Source organism: Dermacentor andersoni, chromosome 3, assembly GCF_023375885.2.
Source record: "Dermacentor andersoni chromosome 3, qqDerAnde1_hic_scaffold, whole genome shotgun sequence".
Taxonomy (NCBI): Eukaryota; Metazoa; Arthropoda; class Arachnida; order Ixodida; family Ixodidae; genus Dermacentor; species Dermacentor andersoni.
The window spans coordinates 4,557,622-4,569,968 of NC_092816.1; the positions used below are offsets into that span (position 1 = coordinate 4,557,622).

At 45.0% G+C, this 12,347-nt stretch overlaps 1 protein-coding gene across 1 annotated transcript in view; it reads left to right on the plus strand.

Moving 5' to 3' along the window:
- Nucleotides 1-11,892, plus strand: part of Prp8 (pre-mRNA processing factor 8) — a 297,334-nt gene extending 285,442 nt beyond the window's left edge. The window contains exons 34-36 of the mRNA XM_050169409.2: nucleotides 5,475-5,755; nucleotides 10,743-10,945; nucleotides 11,653-11,892. Coding sequence (XP_050025366.1) covers nucleotides 5,475-5,755; nucleotides 10,743-10,945; nucleotides 11,653-11,807 — 639 coding nt within the window. The 3' untranslated portion in view covers nucleotides 11,808-11,892. The remainder of the gene's footprint in view (nucleotides 1-5,474; nucleotides 5,756-10,742; nucleotides 10,946-11,652) is intronic.
- Nucleotides 11,893-12,347: the final 455 nt, after the last annotated feature.

The window sequence follows — 12,347 nt, forward strand, 5'->3', positions numbered from 1 at the left end:
AAGAATTTCCCCATGCCGACTTGTGCCAACGACGTTCAAAGCTTTGTGGGCCTCTGCTCATACTTTCACCGGATCGTACACAATTTCATTAACGTTGCACATCCTCTCACAGAACTTATCAAGAAGAATGCGGTTTTTGTCTGGGGTCCTAAACAAGCTACTGCATTCACTGAGCTTACCGTGCGGCTCACTTCACCACCAGTTCTCCCTCATTTTGACTTGACCGCTCCAACCCAAGTTCTAACAAATGCCAGCAGTCATGAAATTGGCACTATTTTGGCTCGTTGCCAGCAAGGTTGCCACCATGTTATTGTGTACGCTAGCTGTCTTCTGTCCCAAGTGGAGCGCAATTACTCCATTACTGAATGCGAGGGCCTTGCCCTCGTTTGGGCAGTGGGTACATTTCACCCCTACTTGTACGGCCAGCAATTCAGAGCTATCACCGACCATCATGCCTTATGCTGGCTTTCATCCCTAAAGGATTCTACTGGACGTCTCGGTCGGTGGGCTCTACGGCTCCTAGAGTACTCGTACACACTTGTACGTAAGAGTGGCTGATTGCATGAAGGATGCTGGTTGCTTGTCGTGCCATCCAGTAGACCCACCAGAGCTTCCTGACAGCTGCGAGTTTACCTGCATGCTGTCACTTACTGCGTTTCACAACATCGGAGATGAGCAACGCCGCAACTCCTACTTGCGAGACCTCATTCTCCGGCTAACTTCCGAGACACGTTCCCCTTCTCTGCGTGTTTGTGCCAACATTTTGTGATTCCTTTCAGTTCGAAAGCTGCGGCGCGTGGAGTGTCCCTCTTCTGGTGCCTGCCACACGGTGGCACTCGTCATGCTGTTTGCCCAACCGGCGTAGTCCCTTCCCATTGTCGCCGCCGCCTGATCTAAGTAGTGAGCTGAACTTTTTCAAGTGTGAACTTTACTGAAATATTCCGACTGCTTAGTCTCTACATGCCTCTAAAGAGAGGTTTGCGTGGAAGTGTGGAGGGTGCACCGAGTGCTGTGCTTATGGGTGTTCAAGACACACTGAAGAAATCGAGAGAAGCATACTGTTGGAAGCAAGCTCGCCTGCATGAATTGATCGAGTCCAGAATGCTCAAGTTAACTTCTGAAGCTGACACACCCAAAGACAGTGAGAGTGACCACATTTACTCCAAGCGAGAAGTAGATGATAGCATCTTGTACTGCTCTTCAGGCTATGTGGTGTACAAATTCTCCAAGAGCACTACTTGCCCTTCCTATATGGAAGATATCAGCTCTCTAGTGCCAGTTGTTGGCAGTGACTCATACCTTAAGGTGTACAAGATCTTCAAGCAAGGGTGCTTAAAGCATCCCGCCAAAAACATGCTACAGTTTACAAGTACTACAAACGAAGCAGTTTCTATTTTCTTAAAAAAAGGTCCCGTTTTGGGGGAGTTCTTTCGGGACGTGCTAAACTAGCTCGAATTACTAAACCGCGCTTGAGTTAGATGTGCAGAGCATATGGTCACGTTTGCATGCCGGGTACAGCATTTCGTCATCGTGACTCGCACGCATTTTTATGTGAGAGACGTGAATCGCCGGCTGGAAAACAGAGAAAAGGCCGCCATTGCAAATAAAGCTATTCTTCTGTAGCTATTCCCTCCATGCTTTCGAGTAAGTTTGTCTTCATTTAATGCTTGTTTGTATTGACTGAAATTACCATTATAAATATTAACATGCAAAATCCTGCTCTAGTCTGTGCATTGCTCCAGGTGTTGGCAACAGAGTGCAGAATTTCATGGTTGCGGTCTAGAAGTGGAACGGAACATAGCTAATTATAGCTTTTTCATATTGTTTTGTGCATTCTTCCAAATAAGCGCTACACTAACAAACACTAAAATGTTCGAGGCAAACGTTGGAAGTGCGTGCAATAAACAAAGTGCGAAGAAATTAAACTGTCAATTCTTCATTACCTTGCATTAGGGTGTTGTTTATCTCACCCTTACCGCGCAGGCGAAAACAGTTCTTTAACCATGATACTGAAGTTTCAACGTGATAGCGCAGCAAAGGTTGGCGGAGAAGGCTCTCGCAATATGTGTCGAGTGCAAGTGTTTCAGGCTAACAGTTTTAACAGCGCTTGTGTCCTCTCCCTTATACTTTGTGGTTGCATGTGTTTGCGCTGTAAACAGTTTTCATGTCAAGTATGCACCAACTCGCCCAGAAAGAAGTTTTAATAATGTTTAATCAGGCTAACAGTGACAGCAGCGCCGCGTGGTGAGTGGAAATGGAAGGGGGTCACCTTCTCAAGCGCGGCTCGGGGGAGCTTGCAAACTGAGAAAAATCGAAGAAACTTCATTTGTGCTGCAGGAAGGCATGTTGTACCGCTACAACATGCACCCCTGATGGTCTTTAACAGCTCTTGGTTATTCGCCACTCATATGAGTCAAACTGACCTCGCACAGCTACACAATGTTCCTAGCTCGGCCACCTCGGAAGTCTCTAGGACGCATGACCGTGTTCAGCATCGCTTCTTTTGGCCTGGTATTTACCGTTACGTCTGCCGTTACGTCACTTCCTGTGAGCAATGCCAGCACCACAAGAAACCACCAGTACTCCCAGCTGGCTGCTGTCAAACCCTTGACGTACCACTGGCACCATTCTTTAGGGTTGGTCTTGACATTCTTGACCATTTCCTGCTGTCTGCCTGTAGAAATAAGTGGATAGCAGTCGCTACCGACTACACGACCCAGTACGCAATCACTCAAGCTCTCCCAACCAGCCTTGCAGCCGACATCGCCGACTTTCTTCTCGAAGACTTTTTACTTAACAGCAGTGCTCCTCGACAACTCCTTGCAGACTGGAGCTGCGATTTCATATCAAGGGTTATCCAAGACCTCTTGCACTCCTGTGCTACGAAACACAAGTGGGAAATGACCCACCACCCTCAGACCAACGGCCTCTCAGAGTGTCTTAATAGAAGTATCAAAGATATGCTTGCTATGTATGTTTCTGCTGACTATCATGACTGGGACTCCGTTCTGTTCTGTCCTTCGTAACATTTGCGTATAATTTCTCCTGACATAACTTTGCTTGTTTTTGTGTGTTTTATCTCTTGTACGGAAGAAAATCTCATGTTGCCATTTGACACTCCTTCCCGCCGTTCTTGACGGGTTGTCAAAATACGTCCATGCCGCCATTTTCAGAGCTGTAGAGGCATGCCAGGTTGCACACCTGCGCCTTGCCACTTTGCAGGAAAACCAACAACACTTCTATAATGCCCGCCACCATGATGCCCCCCTCGAGCCTGGTAATATGGTCCTTTTTTGGACACCTTCATGGAAAGTTGGCCTTTGTGAAAAAATGATTTCTCCTTATTTTGGCTCCTACCGTATCTTGCGCCAGGTGACAGACGTCACATGAAATCACACCTCTTGATTCTACCATGTCTCGGCCTTTCACCGATGTTTTCCACATCCCCCGCCTCAAGTGATGCCAATCGAACGATATAGCAAGCACCAGGACGGCATATTCGCCGCCGAGGGCGATGTTACCAAGCACTGCCACAGACGAAGCTGAGGACAGCACAGAATGAGAGCAGCACTCCGGGCAAGTTGGTAATCCATTGCTTAAAGGATATTGCGCGACATAAAAACGACACGGACGTGAGAGAAGACGACACACCAAGCGCAAACTTTCAACTAAGTTTATTGTGCCACTGCGTCATTTTATACATGGTAGGCAACGTAGATCGTGCATGCGCTTACAAGGAAATGAAGTGCGAATTCATGTAACATGGTTACGTGTCATGTGATGCCGCGTCCAAGTAACTTAATTCTTTTTCTGTGAGAGCCAGGGACGGGAAGCTAACACACGCATCACCCAATTTCGCGATCATCTGCGCTTCAGATATCTCACGGATGAGCTGCGTACTGCCACGGGGAACAATCGTGCATTGATCCTCAAGAGGCTTGCACCCATGATCGCGACAGTGGATCGCCAAGAAACCACCAGAGCCGTTTTTTACATTGTTGCTGTGTTCACGGAGCCGATCATTGAGGCAACGCCCAGTTTGTCCGATATATTTCTTCCTACATGAAAGTGGGAGGTTATACACCACCCGGTGTACACACTCAACAAACTTTTTTCGGTGATGCTTTATGCACTTATCGGAACGGACGGCATTTGGCGAATGTAAGAGTTGTTTTTTCTGCTCCCGACAAGCTCGGCAGGCTTTGCAGGCTGACGGATCCAAATGCCGTCCCTTCCGATTAGTGCAGAAAGCATCACCGAAAAAACTTTGTCGAGTGTGTACACTGGGTGGTGTACAACCTCCCACTTTCATGTGGGAAGAAATATATCGGACAAACTGGGCGTTGCCTCAATGATCGGCTCCGCGAACACAGCAACAATGTAAAAAACGGCTCTGGTGGTTTCTTGGCAATCCACTGTCGCGATCATAGGTGCAAGCCTCTTGAGGATCAATGCACGATTGTTCCCCGTGGCAGTACGCAGCTCATCCATGAGATATCTGAAGCGCAGATGATCGCGAAATTGGGTGATGTGTGTGTTAGCTTCCCGTCCCTGGCTCTTACAGAAAAAGAATTAAGTTACTTGGACGCGGCATCACATGACACGTAACCATCTTACATGAATTCGCACTTCATTTCCTTGTAAGCGCATGCGCGATCTACGTTGCCTACCATGTATAATATGACGCAGTGGCACAATAAACTTAGTTGAAAGTTTGCGCTTGGTGTGTCGTCTTCTCTCACGTCCGTGTCGTTTTTATGTCGCGCAATATCATTTAAGCAACAGCACAGAAGACGACGAAGCTCGCTGATGTCACGCAGACTTACGTCCATCTTGTATGCCTTGCGTGGCAGTCGACGCCTTCCTTGTAAATGCCCTGTAAATATATTTTAAACCTCTCTTCTCCCTGTAACAATATGTTTATATGTATATAGGCTATATGTATGTAGGCACAAGCCTACAAAGTATGAATGCTAATCACTCTATCCTCTTGCTTCTTACATCCACTGGATTTTTATAAATTTAGTTGTTCACAGGCTGGCAGGCTTTCATTCTTTTGTGGGCGCCTATGTGGCACTAAAGAGCAGCACTAAACCTTTAGAAACTGCAATTTAACTCATTATTAGTGAATACTGTAAAACCTTTTTAATTAAGCACTGGAACTTCAGCACCAGTACATCAGTGTAATGTCACTGATTTCATTGTATTTTACTGTATTTGCAGCATGATGGTGCAGATCACAACTTGTTGGGTTTAGTTCCTCTTTCACGATAAGTAACTAGACCACGCTGTCAGTCCGTGGCATCGCATGACAGTGGTGCCACCTGTCTTTCGTTTGTGCTCTGTCTTGTTAAGCCTCCTGTCACAGTGGACATTTTACTATTGCTGAAGAATAATTTACTAATGCTGCCTATTTTTCTTTAAGTTTAAAGTTGGTTATGACCGATATGAAAAACGACGGTATTTTTCCACAGATTGCTGGCTACCTGTACGGTGCAAGCCCTGTGGATAACCCGCAGGTCAAGGAGATTCGGTGCATAGTGATAGCGCCACAGTGTGGCAGCCACCAAGGAGTGCAGCTGCCACAGGCTCTGCCCCAGCACGAGCATCTGCGTGAGCTGGAACCTCTGGGCTGGCTGCACACTCAGCCCAACGAGCTGCCTCAGCTATCGCCCCAGGACGTGACTACACATGCCCGCATCATGGCTGACAACCCCTCGTGGGATGGCGAGAAGACAGTCATCATCACCTGCAGGTGGGCAGCATTTAATTTGTCTTGGTGAGCATGATGTTGCGGGTTTGAATCCTGGCCACTGTGGCTACAATTTCATTGGACACTAAAATGCTTGTGTGCCACACTTTGGGTACACATTGAAGAACTCTGCCCGGTTTATCTGCAGCCTTCCACTGTAGCATCTCATAACACTTGTGTTGCTCTGGGCCCTTAACCTCACACATGAAGGCTGGTGTCTTGTAGCGATGCCTTTTCCCGTTGCTAATGCCTTTCACTGCTTTTCGCATGTGGGAGTGGTCAAGTGACTCCAAACGGGGCGGGGCTTCAAACACGGCCACTCAGGAACATGAAAAGTACTCAAAGGCATTAGCATCGGAAAAAGCATTGCTACGAAATACTGGCCAAGTTCTCCATTATGGCGTGAGGTTCTTCCTGGATGAAGATGTGCAGTCCGCAAGCAGGAGGGGAAGGACATGATAGGATATGCTAGCACATGTTTGTTGCCTATTTATATTATGTCATTTGTCTCACTTGGCACAAATAAAAATGAATGACACCGTGCACTAAAATAAAAAAGGCGGCTCAACAGTTGTTAACATTGAAAAAATGCAAGGATTTTTGGGGTGCATTAGTAACCATGTAATTTGTTTAGACTGCCCTATCTTCAGGATTGGCTCACATCTTTAGAATGCACTATCTCCGGGATTGACTTATCTTGGCCATCTGGGTATTCTTTAGGCCTTCTTAGACTAATTACGGATTATTACTGCTCCGTACTTAGCTTTGTGCAACTTTTTTGCATCTTTATCGTTCCAGGCTTCATTTCGATGGCTTTTTCATTGTCCTATATACGTGCACTAGAAGGCCTGAAATCATCGAATTTGCAAAACGAAAGTGGCCACATATCCAGATCCCATAAACCTCATATCCTTGATCTGAAGCCGGTAAAGAAGATAATAATAATAAAAAAAAAAACCTGGGTACAATTGTAAGCTCACTCCTGTAATTTCGATTAAGTGGCTCGGCTCTAAAAATTATGTTGCTCATTGAACTAGAAGACTCTTCGTAGAAGATTTGCGAATGGCAAAGCAAATATAAAGCTCAAGGCCTTCATCTCAGGAGCACATGTGTGGAGTACAAACGTGTGCCTTCAGTATGCAGCTGCATTAAAGTCGTCTCCGTCATTGCGGAGTTTAATGTATGGTGTTTTTCGCAGCAAGTCAGCACATGCTTTTGCAGTTCATGCTACAATGCATTGATTGTCCTGTTTATTGCATAATCATCATCATCATCAGCCTGTAGGTTGGCTTCTTAATCTCATCCGCCCACCTAACTTTCTGCCGCCCCCTGCTATGCTTCCTTTCCCTTGGAATCCAGTCCTTTACCCTTAATGAACATCGGTTATCTTCCCTCCTCATTACATGTCCTGCCCATGCCCATTTCTTTTTCTTGATTTCAACTAAGACGTCATTAAGTCACGTTTGTTCCCTCGCCCAATCTGCTCTTTTCTTATCCCTTAACGTTACACCTATCATTCTTCTTTCCATAGCTGGTTGCGTCGTCCTCAATTTAAGTAGAACCCTTTTCGTAGGCCTCCAGGTTTCTGCCCCGTACGTGAGTACTGGTAAGACACAGCTGTTATACACTTTCCTCTTGAGGGATAGTGGCAACCTGCTGTTCATGATCTGAGAATGCCTGCCAAAGGCACCCCAGCCCATTCTTATTCTTCTTGCCATCACACTACGTAACTCTTAATGACCATCGGTTATCTTCCCTCCTCATTACGTGTCCTGCCCATGCCCATTTCTTTTTCTTGATTTCAACTAAGATATCATTAACTCGCGTTTGTTCCCTCACCCAATCTGCTCTTTTCTTATCCCTTAACGTTACACCTATCATTCTTTCCATAGCTCGTTGTGTCGTCCTCAATTTAAGTAAAACCCTTTTCGTAAGCCTCCAGGTTTCTGCCCCGTACGTGAGTACTGGTGGTAAGACACAGCTGTTGTAAACTTTTCTCTTGAGGGATAATGGCAACCTGCTGTTCATGATCTGAGAATGCCTGCCAAAGGCACCCCAGCCCATTCTTATTCTTCTGATTATTTCAGTCTCATGATCCGGATCCGCGGTCACTACCTGTCCTAAGTAGATTTATTCCCTTACCACTTCCAGTGCCTCACTACCTATAGTAAACTGCTGTTCTCTTCTGAGTCTGGTAAACATTACTTTAGTTTTCTGCAGATTAATATTTAGACCCACCCTTCTGCTTTGCCTTTCCAGGTCAGTGAGCAATTACAATTGGTCCCCTGAGTTATTAAGCAAGGCAATATCATCAGCGAATCGCAAGTTACTTAGGTATTCTCCATTAACTCTTATCCCCAATTCTTCCCAATCCAGGTCTCTGAATATCTCCTGTAAACATGCTGTGAATAGCATTGGAGAGATTGTATCTCCCTGCCTGACACCTTTCTTTATTGGGATTTTGTTGCTTTCTTTATGGAGGACTACGGTGGCTGTGGAGCCGCTATAGATATCTTTCAGTATTTTTACATATGGCTTGTCTACACCCTGATTCCATAATGCCTCCATGACTGCTGAGGTTTCGACTGAATCAAACGCTTTCTCGTAATCAATGAAAGCTATATATAAGGGTTGGTTATATTCCGCACATTTTTCTATCACCTGATTGATAGTGTGAATATGGTCTATTGTTGAGTAGCCTTTATGGAATCCTGCCTGGTCCTTTGGTTGATGGAAGTCTAAGGTATTCCTCATTCTATTTGCAATTACCTTAGTAAATACTTTGTAGGCAGCGGACAGTAAGCTGATCGGTCTATAATTTTTCAAGTCTTTGGCATCCCCTTTCTTATGGATTAGGATTATGTTAGCGTTCTTCCAAGATTCCGATACGTTCGACGTCATGAGGCATTGCATATACAGGGTGGCCAGTTTTTCTAGAACAATCTGCCCGCCATCCTTCAACAAATCTGCAGTTACCTGATCCTCCCCAGCTGCCTTCCTCCTCTGCATAGCTCCCAAGGCTTTCTTTACTTCTTCTGGCGTTGCTTGTAGGATTTCAAATTCCTCTAGACTATTCTCTCTTCCATTATCGTCGTGGTTGCCACTGGTACTGTGTACTTCTCCATAGAACTCCTCAGCCACATGAACGATTTCATCCATATTAGTAATGATATTGCCGGCTTTGTCTCTTAACGCATACATCTGATTCTTGCCTATTCCTAGTTTTTTCTTTACTGCTTTTAGGCTTCCTCCGTTCCTGAGAGCATGTTCAATTTCATCCATATTATACTTCCTTATGTCAGCTGTTTTACGCTTGTTGATTAACTTCGAAAGTTCTGCCAGTTCTATTCTAGCTGTAGGGTTAGAAGCTTTCATACATTGGCGTTTGTTGATCAGATCTTTCGTCTCCTGCTATAGCTTACTGGTATCCTGTCTAACGGAGTTACCACCAACTTTTATTGCACACTCCATAATGATGCCTCTAAGATTGTTGTTCATTGTTTCAACACTAAAGTCCTCTTCTTCAGTTAAAGCCGAATACCTGTTCTGTAGCTTGATCCAGAATTCCTCAATTTTCCCTCTTACCGCCAACTCATTGATCGGCTTCTTATGTACCAGTTTCTTCCGTTCCCTCCTCAAGTCTAGGCTAATTCAAGTTCTTACCATCCTATGGTCACTGCAGCCCACCTTGCCGAGCACGTCTACATCTTGTATGATGCCAGGGTTCGCGCAGAGTATGAAGTCGATTTCATTTCTAGTCTCACCATTCGGGCTCCTCCACGTCCACTTTCGGCTATCTCGTTTGCGGAAGAAGGTATTCATTATCCGCATATTATTCTGTTCTGCAAACTCTCCCCTGCTATTCCTAGTGCCTATCCCATATTCCCCCACTGCCTTGTCTCCAGACTGCTTTTTGCCTACCTTGGCATTGAAGTCGCCCATCAGTATGGTGTATTTTGTTTTCACTTTATCCGTCGCCGATTCCACGTCTTCATAGCTTTCGACTTCTTGGTCATCATGACTGGATGTAGAGGCATAGACCTGTACGACCTTTAATTTGTACCTCTTATTAAGTTTCACAACAAGACCTGCCACCCTCTCGTTAATGCTATAGAATTCCCGTATGTTACCAGCTATATCCTTATTAATCAGGAATCCGACTCCTAGCTCTCGTCTCTCCTCTAAGCCCCTGTAGCACAGTACGTGCCCGCTTTTTAGTTCTGTATATGCTTCTTTTGTCCTTCTAACTTCACTGAGCCTAATATATCCCATTTACTGCCCTCTAATTCCTCCAATAGCACTGCTAGACTCGCCTCACTAGATAACGTTCTTGCGTTAAACATTGCCAGGTTCAGATTCCAATGGCGGCCTGTCCGGCACCAGGGATTGTTAGCACCCTCTGCTGCGTCGCAGGTCTGACCGCCGCTGTGGTCAGTTGCTTCGCAGTTGCTGGGGTCTGAGGGCCAGGGTTTGATTGTTGTATTCATATAGGTGGTTGTGGCCAAGTAGTGCACCAGGGTGGCCAATCCCACTCTGGTGAGGGAGTGCGTAACCGGTTATGGTCACTGGGATCAGGCCGCCCTCCAGGCTATTTTGTTTATTGTTTGTATATCCAGGTTTATTGCATAGAGGATCCATATGTCGAATGAAACCGCTTCCAGTGAATTTGTGGCTCTGCTGCAGGATCAGGCAAGTATTACGTGCTGTAAATATTGTGCCTGATCAGCTATCACAGCGGTGATGGCAGAAAGTTGGCTCTGTTATCTGCTTTAGTGTCATTCAAAAGCGATGTGAAGCAAGTTTATACAGATTTATGATTCAAATGGACAGTGTTGGGCAACATCCATTTACTTGTTCTTTGTTTTTTCCCCATAGTATCTTTAATTGTGAGTTCTGTGCAACCTACAAGCTCTGTAATCCAGGTTGCTGTGACATGGTTGGTTGCCTCTTGTGTGCTTAGCATGCTTACATGACCATTTATTCTCACCAGCTTTACACCTGGCTCCTGCTCCCTGACTGCGTATAAGCTGACCCCAAGTGGCTACGAGTGGGGCCGCCAGAACACTGATCGAGGCAACAACCCAAAGGGCTACTTGCCATCACACTACGAACGAGTCCAGATGCTGCTTTCAGACCGCTTTCTTGGCTTTTTCATGGTGCCTGCACAGGGATCTTGGAACTACAACTTCATGGGTGCGTGTGATGTCTTTTTTTAATGCAAATTTAAAGGGCATCCTGCTTTTGCTCTTTCTACCACTCTGCTTTCTGGCAGAAGGTTAAAAAAAAAGATCTTTTTTCTTTTGGATTTTGAAACTTCACAGCACAGAAATGAAAGCAGCTGAAGTACAATTTACTAAGCAACAGCGTTTGGCATGTATACAATTACGTAACAGTGCAAACTCATTGATAGGCTTGAAAGCTGCATTATCTTGAATAATGTATGCTGTGAACATGCACTGCTGGAAATACTTGTGGTGCCTCATACTTGCCATCACTTCCACAGTTTTGTTTCCTTGCATTTCTATAGCACTTTGCTGTCACATAATGCTGCAAAGTTATTAACAAACCACACATATGCATTACCATAGCATTCTGGAGCTGCAATGGCACCACTGGACCAGCACCCACGACATGCATAACTGGGCTGATGCACATTTAATGTCTTTCTTTCAATGCAGTTGAAGCTTTGCAATGGATAGACATTTGGCATTGTCGTTGTAATGCAGGGACATTAGAGCCATGGCTGCTAGCGCAGTTGAATTGGCTCAGTCTGTTCAAGTGAAATGTAAAACAAGGGCCAATTATCGCTATATATCATGTTTTACTATGTGTGCAGCAGCTTTTTAATTTGTAGTTAGGCATGTTTGTTTGAGATGTTGCCTATTTTGTTGCAATTCCAGGTGTGCGGCATGACCCAAACATGAAGTATGAACTGCAGCTCGCCAATCCCAAGGAGTTCTATCATGAGATTCACAGACCTTCACACTTCCTCAACTTCAGCAGCTTGGAGGAGCCAGACTCTATTGGCAATGATAGAGAGGACCTCTATGCATGATCCTTTTCATAGCATCAGTGTATGACCATCATTGAATGGCTCCATGAGCTGTCACCACATAAACATTAAAGCCTTGATATTTTAAGTAGTGCTTGTGTTCATCTATAACACTGAGTGAAAAAAAAAACATCATTGTCCTAATTATGGGCATCCAGTGTTTCATACTGACGTCACTAGAAGGAAATGTACCACTAGTGTCTGCATGCACCGCTAGTATACAGTGCCACATAAAATTAGTATCAGTTACAACGAACAGTTGATTCAAGAGTATCAACTTGTGCATTAGAGCTATCAGAAAAAAAAATGACATACCGTAGAACCTCATTCATGCATTTTCGGAAAAGACAAAAAATAATATAGATGTATTGATCGGGAAAACATATGATCCAAAGTGAATAACAAATTTGGCAGACCCAACCATTGGTATCTAAGTAGTAAGAAGCGTTGTGTGAATCGTTGCAGCATGAAACGCCGACACATGCCGAGTTGATGGGGCCCGAATGCGCTATGTAATTATTGGGGCTTTGCCAAGCTTACGTT